Raw genomic sequence first — 16,945 nt, 5'->3', positions numbered from 1 at the left:
ATTTGCTTTAGGCCTATGGTTTCTTTCTTTTTTTTTTTTTTGAAAGGCAAATGGGATTAAGTGGCTTGCTCAAGGCCACACAGCTAGGTAATTATTAAGTGTCTGAGGCCATATTTGAACTCAGGTACTCCTGACTCCAGGGCCAGTGCTCAATTCACTGTGCCACCTAGCCCCCCAAGGCCCATGGTTTCTAAATAATATCTATATATGTTAAAAAGGTTTTTTTTTTCTGCTGTAATCTGGGTCTGGGTGTCCTTTTTTAAATCATAAGCTGTGTCTCCTTGGGCAAATCACTTCTCTGAACTTCATGTATTTCTTTATATAGAGAATGTAAGCTCCTTTAATGGTAGGAACTTTTAAATTTTGTTTTCTCCTTCTTTTTAATGGGTTGGTGGTGGTGGTGGAAAAGGAGAGTCTTTGTATCCTAGGTATATGTGGTAGAATAAACACTAAATTTGGAGGCAAGGACTTATGTTTGAATGTTAGCTTTACATAGGTTTTTCACTTAACCTTTCGTGGTCTACTTTTCTTCATCTGTAAAATGGAGTTGGACACTTTTTTTATGAACAAAAAGATAGTTCTCTGCCTAAACTAGGACATTACTCCATTCCCTTTTCTCAGTATTCCTGTTTGCCTGGGTTTCCAAAACCCTCTTCTCCAATCTCCTCTGGAGTCCTGAACTGGCTTTTTCACCTGACCTCATCATTACCTTGTAGAAAAGTTTTCTTGTTCCCCTCCCACTCTACTGTCATTTTCAATTGAAAAGGGGAGAAAATGGAAAATGTTGAAGAGTTGACAAAAAAGATAAAAGTTTCTTTTAAAAAATGTTAAATAAAACAAAAAAGAGGTAACCGTTCATTAATTAATGAAAGCTTTTAGCTAGCAGCTGAACTGAGGGCATTGGGATTTTTAAAGGAAGCACACTACAAAGCATACCAACCCAGGGCCTGGATACCTCTCCCGAGAGTCACTGCTCAGGGAGAGCAAGCCAGTGAGGGGTTGAATCTAGTCCATGGTGTTGCCAGGGACAACCTCAGGCAAGATTGGATTTTTGAGGATTGAAAACACCCCAAAATTAAAAAAAAACAAAAAGGAAAGACTAGAATAAAAAAGCGAGGGAGCCTTAAAAGAAAAGAAAAAAATCTTTTGTGAATTGACCTTTCCCCATTTTCCCCACTTCCCTACCCTGGCCCTCTCCCTCCCCCCAACAGTTTTCATCTTTGATGCTGGATGCCAAGCTAGCTAAAAACCGACATTAAGTACGATGCCGGGCTGAGGGTTTGGGGTTACTAGTAGACTGATGTGTTATTAAGAGAATACCCTGTTGTAGAATGGGGTTGGGTTTTTGTGACTATCACTGGCAAATGTACACACACACACAAACACACAGGCTCTCCTGTAGATCACCATCATCAAGCCAAGCTCATCAGAAGTGCACCCTTTCTCTCTTCCTGACCCCAACCATTTTGTCCATGCAATGGTGACCAAGGAACCCAGGGAGAGAGAATCCTGAAGCAAGCACCTCAGGGAACAGTGAGTCAATGGAGGGTGTGAGCCACAATCTCCTCAGTTGTGGACCATCGATAGTGCTGTGCGTATAAGAGGGTTGGCACTTTAAAACACAGAAGGGACCAGAGGGACCATATCTGTACTATTGCTATGAGTATGAGGATATCACTGAGAGAAGGGCAGAGGCTGCATTTTGGGATCTTTCTGTGGCATATTGGATTCAGGATAATTGGTCACTGAAGATAGGGAAGTTGACCTGGGATAATGACACAGACTGGAAGGCCAGAGAAACACACACAGAAAGGGACCAACAAACTATATATGATGTCCCTTTCCCAGTTTAAGGGGGAAACATGAGGAGAGGAGTACTATATATTTAAAGGGGCTGTACAGGCTTTCTCTTTCCCTTCCTCCCAAACTCTTGAACCAATGGAAAGTTATTTTAGATTCAAACTGGGGCTTTCTCTAATGATCCCCCCAAATCCCCATGGCCCCCAACATAGACCTTCCCTCCCATCTCCCTACCCTCTAGGGATAACAACTTTTTCTGATCACAAATACTTGAATCAATCTATTGTCAAAGCAGGGCTGAACCTCCTTACCATAGTTCCAATGCTATAGGTTGCAGCAGGGCCAATGGCGTGGTGGTAAGGGTCAGCAGCTGCATAGACTCTGCCGTAACTAGGGAACAAAAATCACAAGCAAGGTGTGGTAGTGGTGGGAAGCAAAAAAGATAGAAATAAAATAAATGGGGTGAGGGATGTCTGCTTACCTCTTAAACCTAGAGTTGTCTATTGACCTCAAACTCTCATATTAACTAGGTTACTTCCCTTCTCTTTCTCAAGGCCTTTTATACCTCTTGTAGGAAGCCCTTTTTATTTGTTTTTTTTTTTAGGTTTTTGCAAGGCAAATGGGGTTAAGTGGCTTGCCCAAGGCCACACAGCTGGGTAATTATTAAGTGTCTGAGACCAGATTTGAACCCAGGTACTCCTGACTCCAGGGCTGGTGCTTTATCCGCTACGCCACCTAGCCACCCCTGGAAGCCCTTTTTAGAAAGAAGTGGTCCCCCTAATAGCAAATAACCACATGCCCTTCATATTCTCCATCATATCTCTGCCATTGAATATAAGCTCTTCAAGAAATGTGGGCTAGGGACATAAAACTTTATGTACAATATATGTTATATTTGATGAGATGGAGAACTGAGTGACTACATGCAGATGTGGAGGACAGAAGGGTCCCAGTAAGTATGTCTAGAGTGGGAAGAAAAAAGATTCCTGGGGTGAAAACAGATTATGCATAGAGTCATTATCATCAGTGCTGAGTAAGAGCTTGAAATATTCACAATTGGCCAGTCCAACAGCAAGAGCTCCCCTGAGTTTCTTAAGCCTGGATATTTACATTCCCTTTAAGATGGGTGAGCTTGTGCTCTGGATAGTCATATATTGCTGCATTTTTTCCCCAATCAAATCTTACTTATTTAATTTAAGATGGCAATCAAGTTCACCCTCTGCCTTTGGACTAAATAGATTAAATAATTTTAAGTCTTTGAAGTCACAGCAGACTCCCAGCATCTAAGTAGGGTAAGGCTCCCAATGGATGGGACTGGAAGGAGTAGTGTAATGAAAGCCTTCCCCCATCACAAGAGTATGAAACTCCTAGCAGATATGGAAAGCTTGCTACAGCTAGTGTCTTATGTCTGATAGAGCTGAGCATCCCAGGCCATACTGCTGGCTCTGCAGGATAAAGCATCAGGACTGAAAGCACTAAAATCTTGGTTCTTTGACTAGTAGGGAAGCTTTGAGCACTGTGAGGGAAGGTCCCAGGTGGGAAGGATTTATCAATCACAGCTGCACCCTTCCCTCATCCTCCTACCTTTACTGTATCCTATTTTTCCTAAACATTTTTTCACTTCTCCAGGAACCCCTGCTCCACCTATTTTGCCCAGGGACCTGAATTAGTTGCTACCACCCTATTTCTGGTCTCCAAGGAAAGAGAATTTAAGAATTCAGGATAGAATGAGTTGGGATGGTGAGCACGTGCATTCTGGGGTTGGTCCTCAGAAGTGATAACAGGAAAGTAGTAGGAGATTGGTGTGATTAGTTTAGAGTCTGGCTCAAATCAGATGCTTAATAAACATTTTTTAACTGATTATAACTGCTCCAGCAACTAAACTAATTAACCAAAGGTCAAGTATGGTGGATGGGCAAAGTTCATTTTGTGCATAAGTGGGAGACAACTTCAGTGGACGAAGTCATTATTAGTTCATGAGAGTTAGAAATCTGAACAGGTAGAGAGGGTCAGTGATTAAAGTAAAGAAAAACACTTTAGCAGATGACATGTATAGTTTTCCAATGATAATAGCCCCGATGGTCTTACCAAAAAGTTGGGAGAAGGAAAGGAAGACCCTCTATACCTGCCTTCACTTTCCTATAGCCTATTTTATAGCCAATTCCCAGTTCTCTCTACAGGCAGGGAGGAATTCCTCTAATAGAGTAGTTAGAATTACAAAGGCTCTAGAGATTCCAATTAGTCATTTTTTGAGAGATCTTTCTAGAACCTGGGGAACAGATGGGTAGGTTGGTCAAAGGGATCCAAGGAAGCAGAGATGGTGAGACATTTGGGAAATTAGTCAAAGGCTTGAATGAAGCTTTTGTTAGCCTCTTAGTTAATGAATGGAATCAACAGACTTACAAATATTCCAGGAAGGGGATGAGATGGTTCACTTTTCAGAAATTTCTAACATTAGATAAAGGAGGAATAGGTCACTATGAATTGTGGGCCAGAGGACAGCTAGATAGACTGAGAGTTAAAATGCTCTTTACCTAAAAAGAAGACCCTGGTGAGTGGGGGGAACTATATAGAATATGTATCTTCCCTTCTAACTATGAATGTCTTCCTCTTTCAGATTACCTTTATGTTTTCTATATAAACCAAGCTGGAAAGGCTTTGAGTTTAGAACCAACAGAGTGTGCTTGTGTGCACGTATGTGTGTGTGTGTGTGTGTGTGTGTGTGTGTGTGTGTGTGTGTCTGTGTATACAAACTTGCTTGAATGTTTGTTGTCTGAGGACTAGCCTAATAAGCTTATCACTGGAGTGCTAGCCACCAGTAACATTTCAACCAACAGTAGTTGATAAAGGTAGACAGGCATGGAAGGACTATACCCCTTCCAGATCTTTGAAACCCTGAAAAAATAAAATAGAGGGGATCTAGAACCCTGATTAAAAGTAATCTTCAGCCATACCATAGGAATGTAGTCATTTCTTCCTGGGATCTCATAAATTGCAAGGGTGTGAGAATTTTGAGACAGCAAAAAAAGACAATTTTGCTGTTGGAGTAAGTTGTTACAATATAGATAGACCCTAGGAACTATTGTTTCCACCACTAATAACATTTAAGACAACTTAGAAAAGCCAGAATTCTCTAAGGATTCCTGAGATGAGATAGTGGTTGGGATAGGCAGCAATCATTTTCTGGATAGAGTACTAGGGGTTGGGGATGGACTCATAGGGAAATGATAGGGAGAGTTGGGAGATTGCTATGATCATGTTCATGATTATTTATCCTTTATCATCTGTTGACTTTACTTATAGGGACCTACTCTTCACTTCCCTTTCTTCCCGCCCAACCATAGATACTTTCACAACCCAGTTTGGACTCACTTCTTACCTGTCGCTGTAAGCTGCTGCCGCTGTTGCTGCTGGCTGAGCATATCTGTAGGCTGCATAGCCTCCCTGTAGGGACAAGAAAGAGAGGAGAGAAAAGGCAGGATGAGCGTAATGGGCTTCTGTCTGCTCAAAAAGGATAGGACTAGGGTAGAGAATGTACCCACGGGACTAGATTTGAGAACTAACCTCCAATAGTTCCAAGTTCAACTACATATTTAGGGCACTGAAAAACATTGGAAAACAGAGACCTGGGAAGGAAAAGATTAGCCCTTGACCTGTAAGGAATATTTCTCCTGATTTTCCTCCTCAGGTGGGACTAGGCTGCTAAATTGAAAAAGTCAATTTTTCAAGGAAGGGAGGGTTCTTCAATTTTGTGTCATGAATTTCTTTGGCAGTTTGATGAAGTCTATGAATTCCTTCTCAGAATAATGTTTTAAACTGAATAAAATAAAGTATATAGGAAAATTTAAAAATACAAAGGAAACCAGTTATGTTGAAATATACTTATAAAAATATATTTTTAAAAAAGTTTCGAGACCTCCTAAAAGCTATCCATGAACCCATTCGGTGTCTGTAAACCTTAGGTTAGGAATTTCTTGTTTTGAAGTATAGAAAAACCATATATATCTTTGAGCTTTGGGGAAGGGGTCAGGGCAGATGGTATCAGCTGGTATCCAATTAGGTCCAAGCTCTATTCTTTTGTAAATCAAGTTTAGTGGCTTCTTTCTGATAGGTACACATGAGACAGTAAGTAGGTGGTACTGCTATAGTGGGGTAGGGGTAGGAGGGGAATTTTGTAACAAAATTACAAGTTTCTAACTAATTGGAAGCAATGGGAACAAAGACTCTTTAAGAGGGATAAAAGATTTCTTTTTCTTCTGGAGATGTAAAGAGGTAGGGATAAGGAAGAGGCATATTAGGGAGAAAAACAGAGAGGTTGGAAGTACAGCAACTTCTGCTATTAGCATGTTGGGTTATATACATGTGGGTGTGCTTTTATCCTCCCCCACCATTAAGAGTAATGAGAGACAATGCCATTATATCTAACATGATTTGGAATAGAAATCTGTTGCCTCATCTCTTCTCCTACCCCTCTCAATATATGGGCTGCCATTGGTGATGGTTGTCCTTAATTCTAGGAGAGTACCAAAATGACATCACTGTGGAGGGGTAAAGGTAGAGTGTGTCTGACTGTGGCTGATCAGACCAATACAAGTTTGGATGGTTCTACCACAGGGCAGGCACAAATAGTCCATATTGTCTTTCATACAGGAAGATCAATGTCAGTTGACTGCTTTGGATCATTCCTACTGGGCTTTTTTTTACTATATATAAATAGTGAAAGTTTACTGGGCTACAGGAAAACAGACAGTACACAGGGAGTTGACACTCTGCTCTGTCTGTGTGTTCCCTAATTGTGCCTGAACCCTGGGATCATCTGAAATTTAGGAGATATCCCATTGACTTAAGCACAATTATGGAGGAAGTAAGGTTTTTATCCCCTGAAATGGGTAGCTTATGGGGGGTGGTGTACACTTACATAAATTTCTGCGCCATAAAATCCATCCTGATACACGACCCTGGAAGCAAACGGACAAGAAAGTGGTGGGAACGCTGGAGAGGTGGGGTAGGCCGGCTCCGGTGTCTGCTGAGGAGGGAGGGGGCATGGTGCCAGCCCTGCCCATGGGACTGGCATTTTAACAAGCGTTTGCTCCAGTGCCCTGTTTTGGTATAACAATAGAGTAACACCCTTGCTATAGTCACCAACTTTTTTCCCCACAAGCCTAGGGGGCCTTTCGGCCCCAGTCTCATTTTACTACCCCCAACCCCAACCAACCCCACCCACATCCCGGGGAACTGTGATCCCCATTAGGCATCAGAGGGCACTAGGGCCCTGATATGGATGGGGTTTGTCCTCAGTTTCTCAGGGAGGCAGCTGGGACAAAACCTTTAATGGAATCTTCTAGTCCTGAAGATCCCTAGAATCCTCAATATACTGGGGGACACAGAAGATGCTCAGAGATACCACTAGTGTTATGATCTTGTCACTGTCTGTGACTGTCTTCATTGAACAATATTAGAGAAGTTTCTGGATAGTTAATCATCCTATAGGGTTAAGGGCTAGACATGTGATATCTATTGGAATTTCCAGGTGAACTACCTCTACCAATACATGTTAGCATCTTTTGTGGACCTAAACGACTTAAAGAGAGTTGCTTAGGAAACTGAGAGGGTGATTTACCTAAGGGAAGTCTATCTGCTGGTCCCATCTGGTTCCTTTAATAGGACAGGAAAATTTTAAGACCAAAAGAAGTTTGATATAGTGGACAGAGCAGTGGCTTTGGGCCTCAGACACTCCCTGTGCCTCTGTTTACTCATCCATAAAGTGAAGCAATTGGTCTCTTCCAGTTCTCAATCTATAATCCTGTGATCCTAATTTATAATTTCCCAAAATATTCCTCAGGTATAAATTTTCCCCCCACCAAGTTAAACAGGTTCCTCTGCCTTCCAGAGACTTCCCAGATTTCTGTTCCCCATTCCTTCTCCATCTTCCTACTCCTGGGATCTCCCAGATTATTTTCCTGTGCCCACACAAGCCACCAGGAGTCCCCCATCCTAGGTACTCACGCGCCATATGTTGGAATGGGGGGAGGAGGTGGTGCAGCTCGGAATGTGTTATATACAGCCCGTCCCCGACCTCGTAAGTGTGCCCCTCGATATGCCACTGCTGTGCCTGTTGTGGGGTATGGGAATCCTGTCACTGCAGAGAAAGAGCAAGAGAAAAGAAGTCACCAAACAGATGAAAGAAGTAAGGGTCTGGAGAAGGAAGTCAATTAAGTTTTTACCTGAAGGAAATATCTTGCTAAGGAAGCCCTTTCATTTATCCTTGATCCCTTGATGTTCCCTGTTCAAGCTCAAAAGCAGAAGCAGGGACCCCAATAAAATTTCCTTGGTTCTGTCCTATTTTTCCTGGTCCAGAGTAACAGGGCATTGCTCTATGTTACCTTGAGGCTAATGCAAGCTAAACAACAGCCCCGCCTGGGTTGGGATGGGAGTGCTATATGTGTCTGAGAGAGCCTTCTCTTAGGATCCTGTCATTTCTCCTCTCAAAAACGACCTGTCCCTCTCCCTCCCCACACTTTACCTGCATAGAATTCGGGTCCATATACAGCACCCACCACAGGGTTTAGCTTCCAGCCTGGGATAAAAATAAAGGGGGATAGTCATTATGTCAAGATCACTTAATCACTCCACTTCCCATCAAACTACCACAAATCTCTGCTCTCTTTGAGCTTTCTCCACATTTCAACCTACCCCTGGATTTGGGCTACATTAAAGCAGGGGGCACCATGGAGGATTGCTAAGTATTTCTAAAATGTTTTGATCTTGATATTGGACATTTTAAAGACCTCTAGAGATATCACCCAAGGCCTGAAATACCACCCAAAGATGGCATCCTCTGCCCCATTGTGACCAGAGGTAGGCAAATTAATGAAAGTCTAGGAAGGGATGAATGGAACCTAAGAGGAACCTAAGACTCCTGGAGCTCTCAGTCCCCTATATTTCCAGTTGAATTACACTATCATCACCACTGCTATTGAGAAGAACAAGAACAGGTCAGTCTCTCAGAGCAATTGCTAAGCCATCTTCTTTTTGGCTCTTCTACATATTAATAATTATTTAATCTTGTGGGTTATTTCATTTAGGTTACCCTCAACCTTACTGCCACCCCCACCCCAGGCCTACTCCTCTGTCAGTGGTTTTGTTCTCTGGGAATAACAATTCCTTTTTATATCAACCTAAGAAAAAAAGAATATGAGGGTAAAACAAATTCATGGTATATATATTCTCCATCAGTTTTATTTATACCACAACTTCACTAGGTTAGAACTAATAATTAAGAGTTGAATGAACTTGGCATGTAATATCAGTTAAGTTATGATGATACATTTCTATCCCTGAGACTACTTTGGTCTTCTTTTTAACTTCTGTTCTTGGGGTCAAGTCTGGTTTCACTGATTCTTTCCCTTCCCCTTTTCAAAGGAGCATTCTCTCTTGCTAGAGGAGGGGAAGAGGGAATATAGGTGAGGTTGGAGTATCAGACTAAAGGCTCCTAATATCCCTGGGAATGGGACAGACTACAGGGTAGAGAAGGAATGGAAGCAAAGGATTGAAATACCCAATTATGAATTTATCACACTTTTTTTTTTTAGTTTTCGTAAGGTAGTAGGATTAAGTGCCTTGCCCAAGGTCACACAGCTAGGTAATTATTAAGTGTCTGAGGCTGGATTTGAACTCATGTCCTCCTGACTCCAGGGCTGGTGTTCTATCCACTGCACCATGTAGCTGCCCCCATTACACTTCTTAATGATAGCATTGTGATCTTTTTCTGGAAGTCATCATATCTTTATTTTCAATATAGTTGTCTGTAATTTATTCTATTTTAGGATCATAGATTTAAAGCCAGAAGATCATCAGAAAACTTTACAGATGGGGAATAGGATGGATAAGCAATTTGCCTCATTTTCATATAAGTAGTAAATGGGAGAGAAAGGATTTGAACTCATATTCTCTGACTCCAAATTACGTGCATTTACAGGACATTCACAGAATCACTCAAAAATTTTTGGGGGGTTTTACAAGGCAATGGGATTAAGTGACTTGCCAAAGTCATATAGCTAAGTAATTATTGTGTCTGAGGCCAAATTTGAACTCAGGTCCTCCTGACTCCAGGGCTGGTACTCTATCTACTGCACCACTTAGCTGTCCTGAATAACTCAACATTTTAAAATAATGTATAGAATATGGATTGATAAATGATAATAAATGATAATAAATGATAATAAATAATAAGGGCAATGTATGGCTTTTTAAGAATGGGAGCAAATTTAGAGCCCAGGATAAATTGAGGTCTAGAATGAATATTAAGGACAACAAAAGGTTTTGTTTTAATTATGTGGGTGTCAGGACAAATGGAAAGATTTTAAAAAGTATAGGGCCATTCCTGGTGAAAGTAAATTGCCTTCCCTAATTATGTGGAAGTGAGTTTAACTTTGATTCTTAGGAAAATTCTAGAAAAGATCATTACAGAGATGGTTGGTGAACAGGTAGAAAGGAAAGCAGTGTTTCCAAAGAACTTTTTTTTTTTTTTTTTTAGTTTTTGCAAGGCAATGGGGTTAAGTGGCTTGCCCAAGGCCACATAGCTAGGTAATTATTATGTGTCTGAGGCCAGATTTGAACTTAGGTACTCCTGACTCCAGGGCCGGTGCTCTATCTACTGTGCCACCTAGTCACCCCCAAAGAACTCCTTTAAGAGCAAGTTATACCAGTCTAAATGCCTTTCTTTTTTGGATGAGACTGCTAAAACAAATGAGGGGATATGATTTACCTAGAGTTTAGTTAAACTTTTGATAAAATATTTCAATCTGTCCTTTTGGGAAATATGGGTAAGATCTGCATTAGCTAATATAATCAGATGGATAAAAACAAGTGGTCAATGTGGCAGGATCATAGGTTTAAACCCAGAAGATCATCAGAAAATTTTACAGATGGGGAATAGGATGGATAAGCAATTTGCCTCATTTTCATATAAGTAGTAAATGGGAGAGAAAGGATTTGAACTCATTCTCTTGACTCCAAATTCTGTTCATTTCTTACATTACAGGACATTCATAGAATCACTCAAAAATTTTTTGGGGGGGGTTTTACAAGGCAATGGGATTAAGTGACTTGCCAAAGTCATATAGTCTCCAGTGGAGAACCCCAGGAATCTGTGTTTCACATTTTTATCAGTGTCTGGGATAAGGTGATAGATGGTATTTTCATCATATCTGCACAAGTGACACAAAGCTAGGAGAGCAGCTATCATAGTCAGTGACAGATTCCAAAAGGATCTTGATAAGTTAAAGCATCAGGCTGAATCTAATAAGTTGAATTTCAACATGGATAAATGTAAAGTCTAACGCTTGGGTGTTAAAATCACAAGGATAAGATGGGGAAAATATGGTTGGACAGCTGTTGTGAAAAAGATAAAAGGCTGTAGTGGACTCTAAGCTCAAAATGAATCAGCAAAGTCATGTGGCAGCCAGAAGAGTTAATGCCAACTTGGGCTTCTTTAAAGGGGGGTAATACTTCCAGGAGCAAGGAGGTGATAATCTAACTGTACTTAGCTCATGTCAGACCTCATCCATTCTGGGTTTACTGGTTTAAGAAGGACATTGATAAGCTACAGAGTGTCCAGAGGAAGACAACTGGGATGGTGAATGGCCATGAGTCTATATCAAAGTGGCATCCATTGAAGGAACTGGGCATATTTAACCTGGTAAAAGTCAGACTTGGGGGCAAGGCAACATGCTGGCTATCTTGTAGTATATGACAGGCTAGAATGTGGAAGAGAGATTCAGCTTGTTTTGTTTGTCCTCAGAGGACAGGATCAGGAGTATTGGTTGGAAGTTGGAACAAGGCAAATTTAACCTTGGTGGCAGAAAAACTCCCTAACAATTTCAGTTGTCCAAAAATGCATTGGGACAGTTTAAGGAGTGGAATTGCCTCCCTGGAGGTCTTCAAACAAAAGCAGTACTCTACTTTCTCTATGACTATTCATAGATTTAGACCCGGAAGGGACCCTAGAGTTCATCCAATTCAATTTCCTGAGTTTTACAAGCAAGAAAACTGAGCTCCAGAGACATTTTGTGAGTTGACAGAGTTCTCACCATGAATAGTCATAGAGAAAGTAGAGTACTATAGGACTGAAGATAGGAAAACAGATGATTTTCATAAAGGGAAGAACATTTTCTTTAGACTTTAGGTTTGTCTTTGATTCCTGGAAATTTTTTGAGATTATAGATATCAGTTCATGAGGGGCAGCAAGTTCCATTAAACTAACATTGACCTGACAGACAAAAAAATCCTAGTGTGATCAGAGTTGCGATAATACATTATGTAGTGATCACATACCCAGTGATTACAAAGAGGGAGAATCCTCAGACACTTACTGTGTGACTCTGAATGAGTCATTTAACCCAGATAGCCTCCAAAAAAAGAAAGAAGGAAAGGAAGGAAGTTAAGAAGGAAGGAAAGAAGGAAGGGAAAAAGAAAGATGTAGTCATACTCACTGAAATCTGCCCTTTACAGAAGAAAAAAGTCAAGTCTGAGTTCACCTAGATGATCAAAATGGTAAGGGCACTTGAAATCATGACATATGAGAATAGGCTGAAAGAACTAGGAATGTTTAGCCTGCAGAAGTAAAGACTTGGGAGGGGACATGACAACTATTTTCTAGTATGTGAAGGGTTGTCAGATGAAAGAAAAATTAGATTTATTTTGCTTGATCCAAGAGGATAGAAGCTAAAAGCATTAGACAGAAGTTAAAGAGAGACAAATCTTGGCTAGACAGAGGGGAAAATTTGCTCATAATTAGAATTGTCCAAAAGCGGAATCGGCAGACTCTAGAGGCAGTAAGTTCCCCATTTTAAAATGAGGTTAGGTAACCCCTTGTGAATATATAGAGGAAGAGTCTTAAGACTTTGGCTAGGCTGGATGACCTCTGACTTTCCATTCAATTCTGAGATTCCACTTCATGATTCTATTAGTCTAAAACTCCTTTGGAGTAGAAAATAAACTGAATTAACATGTGATCCAGCTTGATGGCTTCAGGGTGGGAAGAATGATGTGGTTCCCTGTGGTTACCCCCCCCCCCCCATTTTCCTCTTCATGGTACAATCTTGGATTTTCCCTCATTTAGACTCTTGGTTCATCTAGCCCCTTCCTCCTCCTCCCTTTAGGACCCTGCACAACTCCAGAGATCCTTTGTCTTTTCATCTTCTGAAAGAAGAAAAGAAGGGGCTTCCTTCTATTGCTGGTAGATTGAGGTTCAGAGGAGGAAAACTGCCCAGAGCCTCTGGTAATAAGGATAAGAGCTGACCCTTGTTTTTTCTGATTTAAAGTTGAGAACTCAGTGAATTGAGTCAGGCTAAGCTATCTTATGAATTAGTGACCAGACTGGGAATAGAACCTAGCTCACTCTAAAGACATCCAATTTCAGATCCTGGAGGACAAACTGATCATAAGGAATTCATAAAGATTCTTCAGGCAAGAATATCTTGGATGGATCATGAAGACAGATCAATCACTTTGCTGACCTATCTGCCATATTCTCTAATGTCCATCCTCTTCATCATTCCATTTTCTCACATAGTAAGGTCTGAAACTTATTTCAGAAATATCTATCATTTTTATGGGGAAATTATAGGAAGTCAGAGTATTCTGGTTAGAAAGAAATATTCCATCTTCTGGGAAAACCCCCCATGTCAAGAAAGAACTTCTTAATGGAAATACTAATCAATTGGAAATGGCAATTAGGTGGTGCAGAGGATAATGTTACGCCTGGAGTTAAGGAAGACCTGATTTCAAAACCAGCCTCAGACACCTAGCAACTGTGTGACCCTGGGAAAGTCATTTAATTCTATTTGCCTCTGTTTCATTATCTGTAAAATGAGCTGGAGAAGTAAATGGCAAACCACACTCCAGTATCTTTGCCATGAAAACCTCAAATGGGGTTACAAAGAGTCAGGCAAGATTGAAACAATGAAAAATCAATGATGGGTAGTGTAGTAGGGCATATAGAGTAACAGGAAGACATGAGCTTGAACCTCATCTCAGAAGCTTAATAGTTGTGTGACTATGAGGAAGTCTCTTAAGCTTCACTATCCTCAGCTGTCAAGTGGAGACAATAACAGGGACTACCTAACACAGTTGTTTCTGAGAACCAAATAAGATAACATATGAAAAGTATTTTATGTACATGATAGGACTTTTGGCCAAGATGTTGGAGAGAAGACAGACACTGTGTTAAGTGCTCCTGGTTCCCCTCAAAAATAACATGAAAGAAACCTCAACAGAAATGTGATAGCCCAAACCCAGAAAGAGAAGCTAGGAGAAGAACACCTACCAACAAACTCTGTCTCAGGGGACCATAGGTAAACCAGAGCCGAGACCAGAGAAGGCCAGCACAGGAACAATAGCTGGGGGAAGCTAGAGGACTGGCCTTCACCACAGAGTCTTTGGTGAGTGGCAGGTCTGAGAACCAACCTTAACCCTAGAATCTTTGACCTGGGTGAGAGGAGCTCTGGTGAGCCCCCATCCACTGAAGGGTGAATTCTAACACAGAGAGTCACAGAGCACTCCTGGAAAATGACCATCTGGGCAAGGGACCTGAGCTCCATACTCTTCCCAGAACAAACAGTAATGCCCCTCCCATGCCCTCAGGTTTAGGTATGGGCAAAAGAGTTCACTCAGCTGAAAGGGAGATTAACTACCTCCCCCAAGGCCCAGGCCATTGTTCAAAGTCAACTCAGACCCTGCTGAGGAAGGCCTCAAAAACTCCAGAGAAAGCAACCAGTGCCCCCAACTAGCTGGCTCTTGGAATTACTAAGCCAAGTGAAAAAAGCCTCTAGGGTTTTCAAAAGCAAACCTCTGAGAGCCAGCCCCTCCCTGACACAAGATCCTAGGAAAATGAAGAAAGGCCAGCAGAAAGGGGGGCCCATGGAGAAATGCTTAGAAGAAATAGATTCTAATCCAGAGACATATAGCACTTCTGAGAATATGAATTGGTCTCCAGTCCAGAAAGACTTTCTTGAATAAATCAGGAAGGAGTTTAAAAATCAACTGGAAAAACTGAGAAAAGAAACTCAAGAGAAAATTAACACATTGCAAGAGAAAATTAGTATCTCACAACAAGAAAACATTTCTTTGGAAAATACAATTGGACAAATCCAAAATAAGAATAATTCTCTCATATCCTCAATTGGGCAAATGCAAAAAGAAAATAATTCTCTCAAAACTGCACTTGGACAAATGGAAAACTCCTTCAAAAATAGAATTGACCAACTAGAAAAGGAGTTGCAAAAGGTAAATGAAGAAAATTCTTCTCTAAAAAAGAATGGAATTGGTGGAAACTAATGACTTCATGAGACAACAAGATTCTGTTAAACAAAACAAAAAGATTGAAAAAATAGAGGAAAATGTAAAATACCTCATCACCAAAACCACTGACCTTGAGAATAGATCAAGAAGGGACAACCTGAGAATTATAGGCCTTCCTGAAAACACTGAAGAGAAAAAAAGTTGGGATTTAATATTAGAGGATTTAGTGATGGAAAATTGCCCTGATATCATGAAACCAGAGGGAAAAATATTTATTGAAAGAATACATTGATCCTCTCTCGAAAGAGATCCTAAAATAAAAACACCAATGAATATTGTGGTCAAAGTCCAGAACTATCAGATAAAAGAAAATATCCTGTAAGCAGCCAGAAAGAAAAAATTTAAATACCAAGGAGCCACAGGAAGGATTACACAGGACCTGGCTGCAGCAACATTAAGGGATCAAAGGGCCTGGAATGAGATATTCTGAAGAACAAGGGAGCTTGGAATGCAGCCAAGAATTCACTATCCAGCAAAGTTGAACCTTCTCTTCTAGGGGAAAAGATGGATGTTTAACAAAATGGGAGATGTCCAACATTTCTTGAAGAAAAGACCTAAGCTAAATAGAAAATCTGGACATCAAATAGGAGGCTCAAGAGACACATGAAAAGGTTAAAAAAGGGGGGGGGTAGTAAAAGAAAAAAAACTGCTATCCAATAAGTTGAAACTGGCTATATCCCAGTATGGGGAAAACGATTCTCATAAATCTTCAGACTTATAACTCTAACAGGGAGAATATACCTAGCCAGAAGTGATGGACATTCATGACGTATCCATGAGACTGCTATCCAATGGGTAACTGGCTTTAACCCCACTTGGGAGAAAGACTATAATAACTCTCAAGAATTTTAACTCTATTAGATAGAATGTACTTAGCTAGAAGTGACAGATATTCAGAAATTTTCTATGACTCAGATAGAATAATCTAAAAAACACTACCTCCTTAAAAAGGGGGACAGGAAGGAGATGGGAGGAGGGAGGGGATTGAATGGGGGTAAATCTCATTACACTAAGAGGTACAAAATACTTATGGTAATAGAGGGGAAGAAGGGAGGAGATGGGAAACATCTGAATCTTCTTCTCATCAGACTTGGCTTAAAGTCAACTTACACATACTTAGTTAAATTAAAAAACATCTAACCTTTCAAATATTAAAAGGGGAAAAGGGGAGGGGGGAATGGAGAAAGGGAGGGGGAGTGGGATAAAAAGGGGAACTAACAAAAGGAAGGAAAGGGAAAAGGGAAAAAGGGAAAGGGGAAAGAAAGGGGAGGGGGTGATATAGGAGAGCAAACACACTGAAGGGGTGATATTCAGAAACAAAATACTGGGAAATATGGATGGGGGGAAGGGGAAAAATACAAAGTGAGGGAAGATAGCATGGAGGGCAATAAAGAATTAGTAATCATAACTTTGAATGTGAATGGGATGAACTCTTCCTTAAAATGTAAGTGAATAGCAGAGTGGATTAAAAACCAGAATCCTACAATATGCTGCTTACAAGAAACTCATTTGAAGCAGAGAGATACATATAGAGTAAAGGTAAAAGGTTGGAGGAAAATATATTTTGCTTCAGCTGAAGTAAAAAAAAGCAGGGGTAGCAATCCTTATCTCAGACAAAGCAGCAGCAAAAATAGACAGTGTTAAAAGAGATAAGGAAGGAGGGGTGGCTAGTGGCACAGTGGATAGAGTACTGGCCTTGGAGTCAGGAATACCTGAGTTCAAATCTGGCCTCAAACACTTAATAATTACCTAGCTGTGTGGCCTTGGGCAAGCTACTTAACCC

At 40.8% G+C, this 16,945-nt stretch overlaps 1 protein-coding gene across 9 annotated transcripts in view; it reads right to left on the bottom strand.

Annotated features, from left to right (window-relative positions):
* Positions 1-16,945, bottom strand: part of RBFOX3 (RNA binding fox-1 homolog 3) — a 206,964-nt gene that overhangs the window by 5,558 nt on the left and 184,461 nt on the right. For 5 of the 9 annotated variants that reach the window (XM_074225003.1, XM_074225005.1, XM_074225006.1 and 2 more), the window contains 5 exons: positions 8,324-8,377; positions 7,807-7,939; positions 6,719-6,899; positions 5,180-5,244; positions 2,112-2,190 (listed from right to left, as the gene is read on the bottom strand). In XM_074225003.1, the coding sequence (XP_074081104.1) occupies positions 2,112-2,190; positions 5,180-5,244; positions 6,719-6,899; positions 7,807-7,939; positions 8,324-8,377 (512 nt within the window). The remainder of the gene's footprint in view (positions 1-2,111; positions 2,191-5,179; positions 5,245-6,718; positions 6,900-7,806; positions 7,940-8,323; positions 8,378-16,945) is intronic. The other 4 variants (XM_074225008.1, XM_074225010.1, XM_074225009.1 and 1 more) reach the window with 1 other exon arrangement.

The sequence above is a fragment of the Macrotis lagotis genome, chromosome 2 (assembly GCF_037893015.1).
Source record: "Macrotis lagotis isolate mMagLag1 chromosome 2, bilby.v1.9.chrom.fasta, whole genome shotgun sequence".
Taxonomy (NCBI): Eukaryota; Metazoa; Chordata; class Mammalia; order Peramelemorphia; family Peramelidae; genus Macrotis; species Macrotis lagotis.
This window is presented reverse-complemented; position numbering and strand designations above follow the sequence as displayed.